The sequence below is a fragment of the Eschscholzia californica genome, unplaced genomic scaffold (assembly GCF_041429995.1).
Source record: "Eschscholzia californica isolate CP2 unplaced genomic scaffold, dmEscCali1.0.p SCAF_2, whole genome shotgun sequence".
Lineage (NCBI taxonomy): Eukaryota > Viridiplantae > Streptophyta > Magnoliopsida > Ranunculales > Papaveraceae > Eschscholzia > Eschscholzia californica.
In genome coordinates, this window is record NW_028238309.1 from 34,687,527 (window position 1) to 34,707,630 (window position 20,104).

General features: G+C 38.8%; 1 protein-coding gene and 1 long non-coding RNA gene across 3 annotated transcripts; both read left to right on the plus strand.

The window, feature by feature from the left end:
• Nucleotides 1-14,664: 14,664 nt before the first annotated feature.
• Nucleotides 14,665-17,584, plus strand: LOC147557552 (uncharacterized). 2 transcript variants are annotated; one of them, XR_015235418.1, is made up of 3 exons: nucleotides 14,665-14,876; nucleotides 16,202-16,289; nucleotides 17,037-17,353. It is a non-coding gene; the product is annotated as an uncharacterized LOC147557552 (long non-coding RNA). The 2 variants fall into 2 exon arrangements; XR_015235419.1 differs by lacking the exon at nucleotides 17,037-17,353 and adding an exon at nucleotides 17,452-17,584 and having other exon boundaries at nucleotides 14,694-14,876.
• A 252-nt stretch (nucleotides 17,585-17,836) lies between these two features.
• On the plus strand, nucleotides 17,837-18,783 carry LOC147557553 (uncharacterized). Its single transcript, XM_086658885.1, has 4 exons — nucleotides 17,837-17,989; nucleotides 18,077-18,166; nucleotides 18,263-18,367; nucleotides 18,463-18,783. Exons 1-4 carry the CDS (start codon nucleotides 17,957-17,959, stop codon nucleotides 18,781-18,783), a joined length of 549 nt encoding a protein of 182 aa, XP_086515011.1. The 5' UTR covers nucleotides 17,837-17,956.
• The last annotated feature ends 1,321 nt before the right edge of the window (nucleotides 18,784-20,104 follow it).

Here is a 20,104-nt window from a genome sequence, read left to right on the forward strand (position 1 = left end):
TGTTTGTAGCTTTTTCTTTCCTTCTCTCTCTCGATCACGAATATCATATCATCTCTATCTCCACTGTTAGGAAAGTTGTCTTCTTTTAATTTCTATCTACAACCAACCAAATCTCCTTCCATCTATTTCCAGCCAATATTAACCCAGCTCTATATGCAAAAAAATCTGTTTATGAGAAGATTGCTTTCTCTCTCTAGCTTTATATTTGGTTAGAAGATGGAAAGTGAGAGAAAGAAAGAAAGGGATGTTTAAAGATGGGGATGGTGGTGGGCCACGTATGCATTTCTTATTGGATTTAAATTCCCCACTAGAATTCACGTGATATGGCAAGCTGGTAAGGTGCAAGATTCCACGGAGCAGGGTCTACCGAATTTATGCGCGACACGTGTATCAAGGAATTATTTGCTGACCTTGGTCAATCTGACTTTCTACCCAATCTTCGACCCAGTCTATCTTGCTCGTCCGGGCTCCGATTTGACCTCCGCTTTCGCCGTTGGGTTCGTCTTGGACTGTACTTTTCATTCGAGCACCAATGTTGACCAAATTTACCATAATCAATAAATCACCAAAATACCCCTAACATGTCTTTCTTTCGATTTTATCCGTTTTTCACACCGAATTCCGTAAAAGACACCTGGGAAAGAGAAACAAGCAATTCATCAGAGTAACGACTCGTAATAGACTAACTAGTCCAAATTAAGAGATCCAGATGGGACATTTTTATGTCTCATCACCTAGTTTCCAAAATTTTTTTTTTTTTTTTTTGTGCAAATCTTATTTGCTAACTTCCAATTTTAAAACTCTTTCTAAATTTTGAAATCTTTTAGAACACTTCTAAAATTTTACAAAACTTGTAGAAACTTTTAAAATTTCCAAATTTTGTTTTGAGAGTTTCCTAAAACTCAAAACACTTCTTTTAGAACACTTCTAAAATTCCAAATTTTTGTTTTTCAAAAGTTTCCAAAACTTAAAAACAACTCTTAATCAAACCAATTTTGGATCAAAGTCTAGGTTTTTGAAATTTTTCAAAGAACAATTTTGAAATCAATTTTGAAAAATCTTTGAATCCAATTCAAAATTAATCAAATTTTATGTTTAAAATCTTTTTAAACATAACTATCAATTTAATCAAGCATGGATTAGTTTGAAATTCAATCAAATTGAGACTTTTAAAAGACTTTTAGTCATCAATTTGATTCTCAATTTGAAATTCATTGAGTCCCATTCAATAATATCAAATTGTGAGTTTAAATAATTTTAAAACACTTTTAAAATAATTTTATAAACTTAATTTATCAAACTATCAATCATATCTAATATGAACTAGTTCGATTCTTAGCAAAAACTAGTTCATTGCAAGAGGCTCTGACGCCACTGTAGGGATTTACACCCTTATACTAGTGTTTATAGCGGAAATAAGACATCTAATGTCTACACTAGTATCCCCAGGATCTCATGCAAAACTAGTAATTAATCTAATGGAGATAGTAGATTACCTTAATCGCTTTTCCCTCGAACTAATTGAATTGATTGAAGAAGACCAAGAGCTTCAAGTGTAGCTCCCCTACTTGGGACACGAGCAATCAATTTGACCTCCCACCTTGTTGTATAGCTAGCACACCAATGGTGGTTGGAAAGAAGAACACCTTCTTCTTGCTTGACTAGAAGATAGCTTGGGAATTAGCTCACTTTCTCCTCTCTACTTGATGTGGTAGAGTAAGAAAGCTTAGAGAGAAATTCCACACCTTATTCTCTGCCCTAAGAGTGTTTATATAGAACCCTAATAAGAATCCACCTCCTTTTAGGTTTCCTAAAACACCCTTTAGAATAAGATTTAGGGAAATAGTCGAAAATAACAACTATTGGTATTTTCTTAATTCCCTAAGGAGATGACGTCCAAACCCAGCCAAAATTGGCAGATTTAATTTTCATAACATAAGGAAACGTCCCTCCAAATATCAGCCCAATCCGAGCCCTAAAAGTGCCCGAATCGGCCTAGGCCCAAAAACCCTGTTTTTGGCCTTTTTGTACTATCTTTGCCTAATTCCTTTTTAGGCCTATGAGATATGTTTATGGGACACTCCCATGATTATATCTCACTCCCACTAGTCATATCCTAGATCAATTTGTCACTCTTATGTGTAACCCGTTGTAGGATCCGATCGAAGTTAGCCGCGAATTACTTCGTAATTCGACGATCGTAGTTGGTCTCTAGCTACAACTCTACGATCCCTAAATCAATCGGACTTGATGATCTTCCACATCAATTGTCCTATCCGACAAATTGTTCGCATTGCCATCTTGGTCGAAGGACATCTCCTTCAACTCCTTCAATATCTGTTATATCTCGATTAAATCTAGTTTGGTACTCTAAAACTAATTGGAGAGTCTCTTCAGGCATCTCCTCATAATAAGGCACATGAGTATAACTAGACGAAGACTCTCGCGGAACACGGATCATGGGACAATAGTCGGTCAAATGTTCTAAGCTCGCACAAATAGCACAAACCGGGCTAATGGTCTCCATGGTCCTTTCTTCACTACCTTCATGTAGATACCTAGACTCGACTCTTTTAGTGGAGTCATCGAGTCGGGAATTGTCATCACTAAGTGAACCGTTCATATATGCTTGTCGATAGTCACGAAGACTTCGACGTGGTCGATCAATACTAATAGATCTACGGTCCTCATCAAATGACAGTTTCATACATGAAGGTGTGGTCATCCCAAATTCTTGTCGATTGTCTCGAAGACTCTTACGGGGTTGATTACCTTCATGCTCATAATCCCTAAAACCATGCTCATGACGAGTTTGACCGACTCCATACATCCGTCAATATTCACCCATGGTCATCCTAGGTCGGTCAGACTCAACTCACCTATTCCTATCACTAGTCGTAACATTCCTATATAAATTTGAGTAGTCCTGATGACTTGTAGATGGTCGACTAGTGTTGGAAAGGGTTCGCATAAGGTCATTCTCATCAAATCACCAACTTTCCATGATCTCACAATGTTCAAGGATACTAACACACAATCACAAAATGGGAGCTAACACTTAAAGAACTAAACAATCAGACACAAGTAAAAATGATGAGATAGAATGCGATACTATCGAGTGCTCCTCTCGTTTCGTTCGCCTTTCTTCTTAACTTCTCGAATCCTTCCTTTTCCTTCGCTTTTATGTCTCTTTTGGCTATTTTCTTAAAATTGGTACCTAAAAAGATAAAAAGATAAGAAATTACAAAAACAAATAAAGAAAAAAAACTTCTAAGTAAGCAAACAACGCTAAACTAATGAACAAAACAACAAACGATATCCTAACTACTAAACCTATCCCCGGCATCGGCGCCAAAAACTTGATGCACCTGAAAGGTTGCACACCAAAGCGGAGGTATCAAGTAGTAATCCGGCAAAGCCGGGATCAATCCAAGGATAGGAAGGTATTTTGGATATCGAAGGGTCTTATTCGTCGATTTAAGTGTTACTAGCTAACTTAGACTAAGACGAAAAGGGAACAAAGGTAAATGAGGAGTTTTATAATCGAATAACTAACAAAAGAAGAAAACAAGTAAAACAAACTAAATTATCAATGTAAACAGGCGAGAGAGATTCGAGAGAGGAGTTGCAGGAACAAGAGTAGGGAGGCAAAAAATAAGTGAGAGAAGTGTCGAGGTCTAGAAATTCGTTGTGGTGAACCTACAACTATTTACGGTCCAATCGAATGTATTGATACAAACCTAGTCTCGATTCCTACGGTGGATGTTTCTAAGTACTACGTATATCTGGAGGTCATACTTAGTCAAACAAACTCCTAATTCGGTTAATCCCGAGTCACCGAAAGTGTCGTCTAGTCGCCTAACTATGTGAAGTGCATGACAAGACACATGAAATTATGACTTAGACTACGATCGATACCGAATACATCGTTTCGTCTATTAACTATGCAAAGTGCTTGACAAGACACATGAAAATACGATCGAAACGATAATCGAAATAAATGAGCATCAATTTGTAATCAAAACATCAAATCATATTAAACATAATCACGAATTCATCACATTTCATCTCATATAATCGACATACTAAACTTAGCTAAACATGGTGATTGAATAAGAAATGGAATGAAAATGATGAGAGAATCCCCCTTTTTCGATGTGGTTCGACGCTAAGATCGTCAGAAAATATGAGTCTTTAAGGTTCAGCCGATCTCCCCTTAGAAAATTCTAGGTTCCCCATAGCGACCACCATCATCTTCTCCATTTAGAACACAACCACCATTAAAGCTAACCCTAGCGTTCTCTCTCTAGCTAGCAATTTCTAACCCAAAATCAAATCAAACCACATGAGAAGCTAGCCAAGGACATGGGGAGTAAAAGCCCTAAGGTTTCTGGCCAAGAAAGTGGCCGGAACACCATGAAAAATCCGACCAAAACCATGAAGATTCCGGCCAAAATAGCTTGAAATCCGGCCAAACACTAGAACCGGGCCAAAAGAAGCTTGCAACCGCGTCCAAGGTAGTTTCCCGCGCTGCAGGTCGCGTCCAAGGGTGCACGTCCCGGGCTTGGAAGCTCCCGTGCGTGCTCAACAGCTGTTGGTCCGTCTGTTCTGTCCCGGTTGCTAAAAGCTCCTGCGCGCGTCCCTATTCCGGCCTTAGCAGCTGCTGCTTCTGTAAGCTGCTCCCCGTACATGGAGATCTGGCAAAGGAGCTTGCTCCAGCCCGAGCTGCTCATGGTTCCTATTCCCGCAACCTTGTGTGCCGGCCTAGCTTGGCCGACTCCTCCTTCTTCTTTGCGTAGTCTTGAGCTTGGGCTTAGATGTTGGGCTTTGAATTAAAGACCAAGGAGGTGCCTTAATCTAGCCTCTACAATTAGAACCAAAGGGGGGTGCCTTCAAGAAAAGACCTTGGCTTCTATCTTTCACAACTTCCTCGTCCGAACTCGGAATTGACTTCCGTCTTCACCGTTGGACTCGCCATTGCCTCCACTTGTAATTTGATTTGCTTGAAATCTTTTTCTCTCATTTTGGGCACATGAAATGCTAGTGACAATTCATTCCCTTTATTCCGATTTACACGCTAAACTCCAAAATAGGTACCTAACATGAAAAACACATAAAATATTATTTATAATACTCGAAAAGAACTAATTAGTCTAAGTTAGACCCTCTAAATGTGACATTTTCGTGTCACATCAAACACCCTCAACCGTCGAGGGAAAGAAAAACAGACTCAAAAACCTGAGCGACTACAGAAGAGCCGTCAAGGAATTTGAGAGAAGAAAAGTGGAAAGGCTGACAGGAACCGCCAGTCAGAGATGCAGCCAAGGCAAGAAGACAACCAAGGGAAAATAACCCCCTCGCCGTCATCACCTTGTCCTAAACACCTAAGTCGGAGGCAGTACTGTCAATCCTTGCCCCCCTTCGGGTTCAAACAAAACGGCTTGTGAGGTTATCACGACCATTATGAAGAAACCCATCCTTTATCACGGTCATTGTCAAGAAACATTCCTCAAAGTAGGCGACTGGTATAAACTCGAAAGAAGGCCTCATCTCGAATCCTTGATGAAAGCAGGAAGAAGGACCCCCCCCCCCCCCAAATCATCTTTCAAACTTTTAGTGATGAAGAATTGAAAGGCCAAGCAGGCTATTTATATCAAGAGAAGGTAACCAAGGGACCTCTCGAGAAACAGATAAATAGCATTAAAGGCGAAGACCAGACGTGCCTCGAAAACACTCAACGGAATAACGACTGAGAGAGGTGAGCGGCTCAAGGACAATTGTTACCAATGAAATTTCAGCGGGTCTCGAGGAGACGTGTTTCATCTACCAGTCACGACGCTCCACGCGTCTGTGCATGATGAAACAAGTTATCATGCGCAGTAACCTAAAAGATCAGCGCCGGAAATACGCGATCAGAGAATCAAGTCAATGATGTCACAAAATCACACATGGAAAAGATTAATTACTTACGCAGAAGACGAAACGTGTCTCGGGAAAGTAAACCACCTGTCAAGACAAAACATAGCTGGGATGGCTCTGGCAAAAACAACGCTTCACGAGAAAGGATCCCCATTTAGCAGATACCAATCAGCTCTGGAATATCAACAAAGAGACCGAGCGCTACGAAACAACCCAGGTCCAGGTATGACCCAAAGAGTTTCACGAAACAGCTCTGGGACAGGTATTACTCTCGACTTCAGGTCATCAAATAAAGTAAAGACACACGAGTTACTTCTACTCCTTAGTCTCTTTACTTTCAATTAAGGAGTGGCGGGACTAATCATGATGCTAAAATATCCAGACGTTGACTAACGTCTGAAGAGTCAAGATCAGACCTGAAGTCTCTTAGAACGACTCAGCTTAAGGCAACAGGACAGCTAAACACCTGATGGTCCACTATACGTTCCTCTAACTAAGAGGTCGGTCGGAAGAAATCATCTCTGCACTAAACGCCCTTGGCATGGATAGATCAACCCTGGGATCTTAAAAGGAATTAGGGGGGTCTCCACGAGTTCGACCCATATCTTACGCCCAGAACTGGGGAGATATCAGCGCTGCGCGACCTAATGACTTAATCCCGGACTTTCTAGAAAGATTTCAGCCGGCCTCACATCTTGAAGTGTTTAAGCCCGATTGGACTCCACGTATCTAGAAGAGAAAACTTCTCCTTTAAAGTCTATCACTCCGGCAAGATATATACAAAGTATCCTTGAACTTAGGAACTTTCACTTATCAAAGATCCGGGATAGACTCGAAGAGAACCCCTAGATACGCAAAAGAGGTAACTTCCCTTACGGTTTGACGCCCACCGCCTCACCACCGCCACTAATCACAGTCAGTTTAACTTTGCCTATAAAAGGCCCCCACTTCGTCCTTCACAGGACACGATCTCTTCACCCCAGAAAAGATCACCCCATACTCAGAGTTCTCACAACTCGCCCGCCAAAAGGATCGATTAATATTCATTCTTTTACAGCAAAGAGCACCCTGACTGTCTTGAGCGTCGGAGCGGTTTTCGAACCCTTTGCAGGTTTTCCCCCCGCGGGAACAGACGAACAGGAGCAAGGAGCAAGGAGCGAGAAGCTGGAGCAGAGAAGCAGAGCAGAGAAGCAGAGTAGAGAAACAGAGTTGAGAAGCAGAGCTGAACAGAGGAATATCTCCTCTCCAAACAGAATATACCATCATAACGGAGGCTGTCATGCATAAAATCCCTTTTTTATGTTGATTTAACCGGGAGCCAATTTTCTACATCAGCAAGTTTTACTCGAGTAAAGTTCAGTTTAACTAGGACCGCTCCTTAAGGCCTCTGGTCGTCGCCTTAGCTACCAGAGATACTTGTTTTGCCAAAGCAAAATGAGTTTGACTAGGACTCCTCCTGTTATAGTGTCACCTGTTTACTAAATTATTTTTTTTATTAATAAAATATGTAGCTTGTAGCGCTACTTCTCCTGCCTAACGGCTTTATTCGCAAAGTTAAAGGAAACAAATTGATGGTAACCTACGTGGTCGTCGATTTTCAGTCTTGCATGTCTGTCGTGGGGTCTCCATAGAAAACTTTATTTCCTCCGACGGTGGCCGGGTTGGTGGTTTCTTCTTCGCAGCCCTGAGCAAAGATTAGGTAGTACTCCCTGGCTATTTATGGATTCCCTCTGACCGTTCCTATGAGATTTGTTCTCGGGATTGGGAATTTCATCATGAGGTGGTTCATAGAGATTATCGCCCCAGAGTTTCTCAAGAAGATCCTGCCCAGTATAATGTTGTAGGCATGCATCTTGTCGACTATAGCGAAATTTATCATTATCGTTTTCTTTGTTTCTCTTTCTCCTATCAGTAGGGCAACGATGTTGTCCCTTCGGTTTCGACCTGATTATTGCCAAACCGTGTTAAGCAAGACTTATATGATTTGAGATGATGAAGACTTACCCCGAGTTTTTGGAAACACGTTCGACTCATGACTTCAGCCGAGCTTCTTGTGTCCACTAGGATGCGCCATACCCTCCAATTTGCTACTACCGCCGTTATCACCAGCGGGTCCGCATGTGGGTTTATTAGCCCCACTAGGTCATCGTCAGTGAAGACGATGGGCGACGTCTCTACACTGGACTTGATAAACAGAACTGGTGGGTTTTTCGCCTCGTTGACATATCTGCGTTGTTTTCCTTTGGTAGCTCCGCCAGGAGTCCGTCCTCCTGAGATAGTATTGATGTTTCTCATGATCTCGATTGGCTCATCCGAGCCTTTGGTGGCTTTTTTGATGGTTGGGCTTTGCTCGTTGGGATCTAGCCCAAACCCAATTTCTGCTTTGCTTGACGACCTTTTATTCTTGTATTCGTAGGGTCGTTGCTCGTTCCGAATGTATTTGTCTAGTTCACCTTTCCTTACCATTTCTTCCATAAGGTTCTTGAGATGTCGGTAGTTGTCAGTTTTGTGACCGTAGCCTCGGTGAAAGGCACACCACGCGGTCATGTCTCTAAACCCGAACTCGTCCTTGTCGCCGTTAGGTCTGAAAAGTTCTGTTTTTCCTTTCGGTATGAGTATCTGCGAAATTTCCTCCTTACCTTTTATCAATGGAGTATAGGTGGCAAAGTCAGATCTGGGTCTTCTGTTTCGTTATCGCTCCCTGTGAGGCCTGACTTCCTCTCGTTATTTCTTTCGGATCGGTTCGCTCGAAAGGTCTCTCTCTTTCCTTGGACTACGTTGAACAACTCGTCGGTCTTTCTTTTGATTGTGGTGCTTCCTCGAAAGGCGTCGCAGAAGACCTGGGCGAGTTGTCCGAAAGATTTGATTGAACCCGGGGCTAGTGTTTGATACCATGCTTGGGCTGGGTCCTTTAGGATTGAAGCGAAGACTACGTCCCATATGTTTTGATTGGTCGTATACAGGTTCATTACTAAAGTGTAATTGTTGAGAAACACCACCGGATCCTCCAAGCCGTGGTAATGATCTAGTGCTGGAAACTTGAAGTTCTTTGGCTTCTCGGATTCCATAATTTCTTGGCAGAGGGGGGGTTGATGGATCACCGTTTTCCTCGCAGCTTTTCCTTCTCTCTTTCTCGAGTTTGCTCTGCTGCCTGATGTATGAGCACATCACAAACGGTTGGATTGTCCGTGCACCCTTCCCCAATCCCCTTGTTTTTAGGGATGTACAGTCGGTTGGGATCTAACACTCCATATTCTTTCAGGATGTTCTCCTGACGCATCTGGTCGCCCGGTTGTAAAGTCAGATCTCCGGAAGAGAATGTGTTGCCTGGTGAGAAAAGTCTTCGTGCGTATTTTCTGATTACTTGTTCACTCTCTTCTGGTGCGGTAGCTTTCCTGGCCATCTCTGCCTTGCGAAGGCTTTCCTCCAGTTGTTTTGCCTCCTCATCCCTTCGGAGGTAGTCAGCTTTGACTTGAGTTAGCTCAGCCACGAGCTCGGCTGTGCTGCGGAGTCTATATGGTGATCCGCGCGGGGTGTGCTCCTCTGAAGACATGTTCGCCTCAGGGACTCAGAGAAATAGTTAGTCTGAAAAGTTTTAAATAGGATTCGGGTTACCGAATTTATGATTTTGTTGAAGAGTCCCCTCCTTCTAGCGCCAAATGCTGATGTCAAAAAATGGCCTTACGTTATATCAGCATGAAAAAGGGAGTTGATGCATGAGATTCTTCGTTACGTATGATAGTTCTGTTAGATTGAGTGATGCTGAGCCTGATAGTTCTGTTAGATTGAGTGTTGCTGAGCCTCATTTTAATGACAAGGGTATTCTAGTCATATTAGTGCTCTAGTGAAAATTGTAGCCCAAGACGAACTCGTGGGTGAAAACAGAAGTGAAATCGGAGTCCAGGTGCGAAAATTATAACAAGTCAAAGTTCGGGTCAAAATAAGGTTAACATACATCTTTCAATAACAGGTGGCACAAATCCGAACGTTCATTCAAAATTTCGGTACAACTTCGGTTTCGTCTCGGGACCACTGGTCTTGCTCACACGACCATTCAGTTTGAACAGACCCATGAAATCTCCACCGTGTGTTCACATCAAATCACGGGTCCTCTTTCTCTCTTATCCTCTCCATTCTTCATTAAGAAACAGTGAAGAGAGATAAAGAACTGAGAGAGAAAGAAATCGAAGTAAGTATAGAAAGAGAGAGCGACCGTTGGACAGCAATGAAAAGATGGAAAGAGAGAAAGAGTTATAGAAAGTTTTTATAAACAGAAAGAAGAGAGAAGAAGGAAAGAAATGGAAGGAAAAAAGGAGGGAAGAGGGGAGCTGGGATCATCATCTTATCACTCGGCTGGGACTAAAATAATCCATTTTGTCACAGCTAGAAATGGATTAACAGAGAAAACAGGTTAAGAGAGAGAGAAGGAAACATCTCGGCTATTAAAACACTGTACAACCGAGAGCTAGAGAGAGAGAGAGAGTTGATTATTTTCTGTTTTTGTTTCTCTTTCTTCTTCTAATCATTCTCTTTGTGAGAGAGAGAAGGTCAGATTGAAAGAGAGCTAGAGAGAGAAGGCTACTGATTTGTAGAGAGATTGAATCAATTTTAGAATTTCATTATTTTGATTATCTTCTTCTCCTTTCTTTTACTGTTCGGTTAGAGAGAGAAAGAGAGATTTATATTATTGTATTAGAGAGAGAAAGAGAAAGGTTAGAGTGAGAAAGAAGGAGAAAACAGTAGAGAGAGAGAGAGAAAATCCAGTTGAGGAAAATAGTTTTCCCACAGGGAAGTATTTTCCAAGAAGACGAGAAAACTATTTTCCCTAAGGGTCTGTTTGGCAGAATTCTGGGAAAACAGCAGGAAAATATATCTTCTAGGGCCTGTTTGGTTGCAAATCAGAAGGAAAATTAAGTTTCTTTACTCTCCTACTTATATATTTTTAAATGTTTATCTCTTATCTCATGAGTAGCTAATTTTCCTTTAGTCTAGGGTTTTGATAAAGTTCTAACTATGTTTATTAGACAATTATTTTGATAAATTAAATGCTTCATGTATTGATTTCTTTCAAACTTTGTTCATGATTTATTCATCGATTAATATTCTTGAGTTGATTTATCATATTTAGAGTGACACCTTTAATGATTTATACTTCTTAGTTGTTAGTCGATCAATGAATCATGACTTGTCTTTCATTACCTATGCTTCTTGAAGCTTGATCCACCATGTTTAGGTTAGGTTCTTTAATGGTAGATACTTGCTAGTTGATAAATAATAGTTAGAGTTGATAAGAACTTAGTATTTTGATTCATAAAAGATATAAAATTTAATTCGAGGTCTATGCATGATTAGAATGAATTCGAAACCCTAGGCTACCTTTCAGATCAATTCATTTACAATTTTTATTTGTCTTTGTTAATTAAATTGCAAGAAAATCAATTTTAAAAAGAAAAACCAATTTCAAAGAAAACCTTATTAGTCTCTGAGGAACGAACCGGACCTACCGGAATTATCACTTGACGGCCGTATACTTGCGGGTGGTGACCTATTTAGGAAACTTTCTAGGCCTATCAAGTTTTTGGCGCCGCTGCCGGGGACTAAGTTTGAATTTGTCTTATCTTATTTCTATATTTGGAAAGTTTTATTTTTGGTAAGTTTTTTTGGACACTTTGACTTGCTTTTCCATTTTTGGTGTGTAGAACGCTAAGGAGCGAAGGAAAAGGCGCAACAAGGAGAGGAGCTCAAGAAGGAAAATTTATATTTTATTTTTAGTATTTTTTTTATTTTTGGTGAGAGAGAGACTTTTAGAGTTTCTAGTTTTTATTTTTGGTATTGAAGTTTTGACCCTAAATTGGAGGGCTTTATAAATTGTAACCGAAAACCAAAAACGAAGCCTCGGGTTGGAACACTCAAGGGGAGAGTGGCCCGGGTCGTCTGCAAGGGTCATCGCCCGTCTGGAACGGGAGGTAATTTCTTTAATAACCCAATTGAAAGATAGGAGACGGATTTCATCACCGTTCTCTTGCCCAAATAGGTAACAACATTCACGATCCTAAACCTCACCTAAAAATTAAAATCTGATTTAGACATCAGCCCCTAAGGTTTCGAGCTCATAGGATCTTAGAAATAATTCAGGGACTTAATTTTTATTGGGCATTCCTAAAGGGAAAGTTCACTCAACTCTTTATAAGGTCGCCTCGAGAAGAGGAAACGTTACCAGGTTGGACGGCTATCACAACGTTTATCGTTGGTCGTCTCCAAGAGTTGTTTGATCGTAGTACTTGGACGGAGTAACCCTCATATACATTATAGTTCAAGCTTTGTAACGAAGTAGGAGCTGTCTAGATTTTTAAGGGAAATCTGACCAACTTGTCTTTCGTCTAGATTTTGTTTAGGTTGCTTGGTGGAGTCAGACTGATTGTGTTTGCTTTCCTCTAGGGTCTTCGTATTGATTCCTCGGTTTTCGATTTAGAAAAAAATAAAAAAAATAGAAGTTTTGTTGAGAATATCCTTGGTCTTTGGGCTCTAGTTTATGCCTGATAGATATCGTGATAAGAGAGGTCGTTTCGTTAGTAGAGAAACTCATTTAAGTAATCTTCTAGCAAATCTCTCTTTGAGTGACACTATGGGTGAAAATTTGAACCAAGCCAGGAATGGAAATCCACCTATGACACTCAGGGATTACATGAATCCCACTAGAACTTGTCAACCATCAAGCATACGGTTACCCCAATCCACGACTCACTTCGAGTTGAAACCGAGCATTATTCAAATGCTCCCGACCTTCCGTGGGGTTGAGAACGAGAATGCCTACCACCATGTTAGGGATTTCGAAGAAATCTGTGGGACTATGAATCTCCCCAATATGCCTGATGAAATTTTGAGACTTAGGTTGTTCCCTTTCTCTTTAGAAGAAAAAGCAAAATCTTGGTTGTATGCCTTACAACCTTATTCCATCACTACATGGGAAGAATTGAGCAGTTTGTTCCTTCTAAAATTCTTCCCCAAGCACAAAACCACCTCTTTAAGGCAAAGTATTGACAATTTTGTGCAACAAGAAGGGGAGTCTCTCTATAAATATCTTGAGAGATTTAAAGAATTAGAACTACAGTGTCCACACCATGGTTATGAAAAAAGCAGACTAGTCCAGATTCTTTATGATGGACTAGACTATCCCATAACATCCATGGTAGAGTCATTCTGTGGTGGCGGTTTTACTTATAAATCCGTCGATGATTGCATGGCATTTCTAGAAGATCTAGCTGAGAAATCCCACCAATGGGAAACTTCTAGAGGACCTCCTACTAGGGCAAATCCTACTTCAAATAGAGGTGGCATTTATAGGATTGATGATTCAGAAACCAAACTTGCCGCCATGGCTAGAAGGATAGAAGCCCTAGAGCTTGGTCAACCTAAAGCATTCAGGGAGGATCCCACTCAGGCCATGAGTGTAGGAAATGAATCCATCTCTTATTCGTGCTCCGTCTGTGGAGACCCTTCTCATACAGGGAACAAGTGCACCCTGTTATTTGGTTATGATGAAAAAGAACATGCCAATTTTCTTTATCAAACCTCTAGGCCAGACAATCGTCAGAAGTATGATCCTTATTCCAACACGTACAATCCAGGTTGGAGAAATCATCCCAATTTTTCTTGGTCTAAGGGTCAAAACCAGAGTCAACCTAGCAGTTCAATAAACCCTTCTGAGTTTAATGCCTCCAGGAATCCCTATGCTCAGCCTAGTGCACAATATCCTCTGGAGAATAAGAACTCTCTAGAGGAGGCCTTCATAAAACTAGCTAATAGCCAAGTAGAGACCAACCAATCTTTGAATAGTCTGAAAATCCAGGTAGGTCAACTTTCAGAAGCCCTTAGCCAGAGAGAAAAGGGTATGTTTCCTAGTCAAACTGAGCAAAACCCAAAAGGTACACCAGGTAAACAACCAATGGATCAAGCCAATGCAGTAACCACCCTTAGAAGTGGTAGGGTAATTGATAATAGAGTTGGAGTTCCCAAAGATAGTGAAATAGATCATGAACCTTCTTCTTTGCCAACCAGAGTCCCTAGTGATGAGCCTGAGAAGACTCCTGAGTCTGAAGAACCACCTGTAGTTACTGGGCCTTACATTCCTAGAGCTTTATATCCTCAACGTCTCGTAGAGCCAAAGAAGAAGTCTCAGTTAGAGGAGATAATGGAAATATTTAAACAAGTCAACATTAAATATTCCATTACTAGATGCAATTAAACAGATCCCAGCTTACGCACTACAAAACGGGCAGGCTTTAGCTACAAACCTTTTGTTATATATGGAATGCAATTAACCGTAGCTACTAGTCTCCATTTGCTATGGATATCTTCTGGTCATAGCAAATGCCGACCAACGACTACGAATTTTCTATGCACCTGCTACACATATGTCCATGTTAAATGTGTCTTGCGCACACTATTTGTAAAAATTGGAAAGATACCTTTCGGCTACGGTTGGGTAGGCATAACAACTGATGGGTATTTGTTACAGCTACGTCGTAGCTATTGGGTGAAAATCGTAACATTTAATTTGGCGCGAAGAAACACAGCCGAGATGTCGTTGCGCGAAAATTTTCGAAATTGCGCCAAAATTTCGGGTGCCCATTGTAAAAGAAGCCCAAATTTCTGGGCGCCCTCTGCAAAAACATGTTAGGGTTTAGGGTGCCCAAATCATCCCTCTCAAGAATTTTCTTTGATTTGGGAATTAGAATTGACGATGAGGAGAGAAGATTAGAGCTCCACAACAAGAGAATTGCTGAACCACGACGAGAATTTCTGAGCTCCACGAGGAGAAGTTCTTCCGAGTTCGACGCAGAGAAGATTATAATACCACGTTGGGAGAAGGTTTCCAGTAATAAGAGGGAGAGAGAGATCAAGAAGAGATAAAGAACATAAGGGTTTTACTGATTTCTTGGTGGGAGATAAGTCAGGTATTTCTTTATCTTTGATTTTGTTTAACTATATAAAACCCTAAATCAAGATAATTTGATTTTGTTGGTAAAACTGATGTAGTTATATTGGATAAATTCTCAATTGTTTTAAATCCATATATGATTTTGTTGCAAAACCTTTAGAAGTGAATGGATATAAGAAGTTTAAATCTCAAACTTGAATTTTTTTACATCATTAGAAGTCTCCTGAAAACAATAACTTGAAATCCATCTCTTCTTGTGCCAAATCTACACCAATCAGAAACAGTAATAGATGTAAGAAATAGTTGGAACTTTTATTCCTCTATTTCTTCCTTTCTTTATTCCTATTTTTCTTCTTGATTGATAGAAAAGTTAAAGCATATTTCTGCAGCAAGGTCTTCTTCCTCGATATCTTAAGTCATCACTTGGTCTTGATTTAGCTTGTTTATCTTCTCCCCTTGTCATCATCATCATCAGTTAGATCACTAGCTCTAATTTATTATGCTATTTTTTATTAAGCTTAGTGAAATTATCTATAAAACTTTGAATAGAATTGTGTGTGCTCTGTGCCTCACAAATATGTATGTGTGTCTAGAGGAGACACAAACAAGTACATACGAAAAGTGAGAGACTTGAAAGTTTTCTTTATACAAATAAGCTTGTGCTTGTCTTTTCTTATTATTTGTCTGTATCCGAAGTGTCTGGCTCCGATAGAACCAACATCAACCATTTAGACGATAGGATATCATGATTCGTTTCAAATCTCGACTCAGATTTCATATATTACTTAAAAGACAATCCTGTAACATTAAACTATTATCTTTAGAGGACTACATAAGAACCACAATGACTTGTCGGATTTGAAAATAGACTAGACCATAAAATCCCAGACGATTGAAATATGTGATTTAGAAGAGAGAGATAGAGAGGATAGTAAGAGAGGAGTAACTGAGTTATTAGGGGGCTTAAGGGTGCAAAATAGATGTTAGAAACATTAAACATTTACTCGGTCAGATAACCGCTTGAAATTGTTTGTCCAAATAAAGTAAAATCTTTATTGTTTTTGAATTTTTGTGTTAACTTTCATTCATCTTTGTTTCATTATTGTTGATGAACTTTCCTTTTCATTGATAAAAGTCAAAGAGAAGGATTTTCTTGTTGTTTCATTTATTGTCTATTTGAACTTCGGAATCGATTAAGCTTTTATCATGGTATAAAGACATAGGATAAAGATTTGAACTTCTATAACACTGTCTGTCTATGTCTGCCAAGTTATCCACAATGCTTTATTGAGTTCCATTTTAGTTCAGCACTTCTAAATGCTTTATTGTGTATTTGTGCAGGCCTCAACCAACACCATACTTTTCCAGTTTTGGGGGTTTGTTTTCTCATCGGACCTATTGCGCTCAGTTACAGTTTCATTTTCCAAAGGTATTCCTGTCCCAGAGCTTGTAAAGTAGGTCGTGTATGATTTAATACTGCCACGGTGTTTCTTAGAATTATAGAAACACTAAAACAGATTAGGAAAGACCATTATCCTAAAGATTTAGCTTCATATATTCTATTTTATTATTTTACCATGTCATGTCAGGTTATGACCTACTCATTATTTTACCAAGAGTTTATTTTCAAACTCTAGTTAATCAATTTTCATGAGAATTTAACATGATTCAGTTAGGGTATTTGAATTTAGTTATTTTAAATGTATACCTCCAAGTTCTATTTTCACGAAATCGAATTATTATTTTCATTATATGTCCACATAAGTTAGATACACTTTTTCAGAAAAATAATAGTAGTAATTGGTTGTTACAGAGTTGGAGATACTAAGTTTTCGAATTTCTTGTTATGTAAGTTCTGTACAGGCCTTTCTTCATACAAATGGATAAAAGTTGGATCCATTTGTGTAAGAACTCTCAAGCGTATGATGACGGAGTTTTCACATTTTTAGAATATGCTTATGCCCATGGTTATGTCAATAATGAGGGACATATAAGGTGTCCATGTGTAGACTGTAAGAACTTCAATTTCATAGATAGAGAAACTATTTATGAACATTTGGTTTGTAAGGGGATGTTAGGTACTTATACAATATGGATTCATCATGGAGAGACAATAGGAACTACATCTTCTTCTTTTAAGATGGCTATATAACATTAACAAGGGATGATATGACAGGAAATATGGTTGATGCACCTTTACATCCAAGTTGTACCCGAGCAACAACTTCTGTGAATTTTATAAATGATGACGACGAGGATGAAGATGACTATGCGAACGACATTGAGAAGGGTAATGAAGACGAAGATGACGACGAAGACGAAGACGAAGAGGAGGACGAAGACGAAGACGAAGACGAGGACGAAGACGAGGACGAGGATGAGAATGAGGATGAGGATTCAGACTATTAAATTTCATTCTTGTTTGATATTTTACATTGAATACTTTGATGTTGGTTAGGTTTTAAGTGAATGAATGAGCTTTTCTTAGTGCAATAATATTAACATGAATAATTTATCCGATGTTTTCTCTTTTTTGGTAATATAACTGCTGAGTTTTTACTGCTTATTCTAATTGTAACATTTTTTTGCAGTGATGTTGACCGAAGAGCAACCACCACCTTCCAAACGAACGAGAGGCCTTGCTAAGTTAGAATTCTTATCAAAGATTCCTCCTGGAACTAAACTTGCATTAACTTTGCAAGATGGAATTCCATATGGTACAAATTCGACAAAGTTAGCTGCTTATGTTGGAAAACTAGCAAAAGACGGTGATTATTTTCCTTTTAATGAGCGTGTATGGAGCGAAATGAAAGATAAAACAAATAGAGTAAAGCAAGTGAAAGCTGATTTAGAGGTGATTTTATTGCTCTTTCTCCCACTCTATCTCTTCTCCCCTCTTTATTATATATTTATATAATTGTTTCATTATGTGCTATTGATATTTTTTTTTAAGAATATTTTCTACTTTCCGGAAAATTGTGATCTTTGGTTGGAAGATACTTTAAACAACATTTGGAGTAACAACAAATCCAGAATGAAGCGGAAATACTTTGATCCGTACAACAATGAAACGTTATACCATCTCAATGGCAGAATATGGTTCACTATTGGCAAACGGATGATTTCAAGGTTTGTGCATAGAAAGCAAGTGAATGTGTTTAATGACACTCTAGAACTGTAGTATAATAAGTAACTTATTTAATTTTCATTACGTAGAATGTAAGTGAAAGGAACAAGAGGAATAAGGCGAAAAGCAAAGACCCACATATTGGTGGTTCAAAATCGAACATGAATTATGCGAAGGAGGTAAACCTGCAATATTAATTGACTTGAAAATTGTTAGTTGTAATTAATCTAACATTAATTTTTCTATTCATTTATTTTTCATATTTCGTGTTATAGATAGAGAATGAAATGAATGTTAAGGTCACCAGGTCACTTCTTTACAAAAAGACGCATCGACGATCAGATGGAACAGTTCCTACTCAAGTGGCAGGGGAAAGAATAGTATGATTATTAAGTCATTTGTAATTGTTTTTCATGAACTTACATTTGTTCATTCATCTCTAGTTTTATATTTATCTTCAAATTTGTAACTTCAGAGTCAGATAGATGAGCTTTTAAGCACAGGGGTTGATGATGTCGTCCTATTTCAAGATTCCACCACTAATTTGGCTGGAGATGTTTATTCACGAGTAGTAGGACCAGAGAAAAGAGGGCGATGGCGTGTCGTGGGACCTAGAGTGAAAATTGGAAAATACAGCCAGAATGTTTCCAATTCTACAAGAAAGGAGGACATGATAAAAAATTTGAATGATCAGGTTGAAGCACTACGTAAAGATCATGATGATATTCAAGAACAAATGGCTCAGATGAGGAACGAGCTATCTCGTCAGGTATATATACTTCAAAAATGGTTGTAGCTTACATGTTTTTCTTTCAAAGATATAATAAATGCTTGGGTTGCTGATAGGGTACCGCTTCGTCAAGCACGGAAGAAAGATGTGGATAAAATTACAGAAAAATATGACTTTATCGCGTTAAAGGTATTATTTTCTTAACATGAACTTTTTATTCTACTAGTAATATGTGTTCACTAGTTTTATTGTTGTAGTTGAAAGATAATTTGTTCACCAACAAGAGCAACCATAATATACTTGGATACCTAAGAAACAAAATCTAAAAATGAGATTGTATGCATTACAAGGAAAAATAGATCTAAGTTTGTACTTTTTTAATTCTTAAACAAAAAACTCTGTAAAAGTTGTTCACCATGTTAAGCAATTAATTAATGAGGAAGTAATACTCAGATATGAAATTTCTAGAAACATCAAGAAAAACTTCATTAGTGGTGTTTAAAATCTTTAGATTTGATTTTTTTTCTCTTAAACATCAAGATCTAACCTCATTAAATGAAGATGAACAGAGAGAGAGGGAGATTGTTAATATGAAATGAAGATGCAATGAAAATGAACCTAGAGAGAGAAAGTTTAAAGAAAACAAGAAGTGGAGATGAAATGGAGAAAATATGTTTTAGTTTGAAGAAATGAGGAAGATGAAACAACAAGTAATCATTCATTAAGTTGCAATAAAAGATTAAAGATGAAGATGAACATACCTTGACTGTTATTGCAAATGAGTTGAAGACCAAGGAAGAAGAAAATAATCAAAATGTGATGAAGATGAAGATGATGACGATTTTGTTGAAGAAGATGACGATTTTGTTGAAGAAGATGAAGCTTCAAGATGACCAAAATCTTTCCCAAATCAAACGACATTTTCAGCTAATATTTCGTTACTGTTAAGGAGAGAGAGAGAGAGCAGAGAGAGGAGAGAGGGAATAATGGGTGGAAAGTTTTGTTGTTGTTGTTAAAGAAGAGAGAGTAGAGGAAGGAAAGTTTTGGAGAAGGAGAGAAAATCTGAGTTTATAATGGAAATAATGAAGGGAAGAAAATCTCTAATCTGGGAGTTATATATAAAGGGTAGAATAGGGATTACCTAAAGTAATGGGTTCCTAGAGATGGGAAAATGTACCTAGGGATCCAAAATTGGGTTTGATATTTGTTTATTTTTTTAAAAATGGGTTTTGTAGGTATTATTAATCTATGGTGGGCCTAATTTAGTATTTGACCTCATTTTTTGGGTTTTTCAATAAAATATTCATATAGAAGCTTCCACTTAAAACGTTCTTTAGACAAATGAGGGACATTCTCATATGTTTCTTGTAACGTATTCTTTTAAAAA

Excerpts from the sequence above, each read along its gene's own strand:
- LOC147557553 (XM_086658885.1), top strand. The coding sequence starts at position 17,957 with ATGGTTCACTATTGGCAAACGGATGATTTCAAG. Across the intron at positions 17,990-18,076 it reads GGCAAACGGATGATTTCAAG|AATGTAAGTGAAAGGAACAA; the intron begins GTTTGTGCATAG and ends TTCATTACGTAG. Across the intron at positions 18,167-18,262 it reads ACATGAATTATGCGAAGGAG|ATAGAGAATGAAATGAATGT; the intron begins GTAAACCTGCAA and ends TTCGTGTTATAG.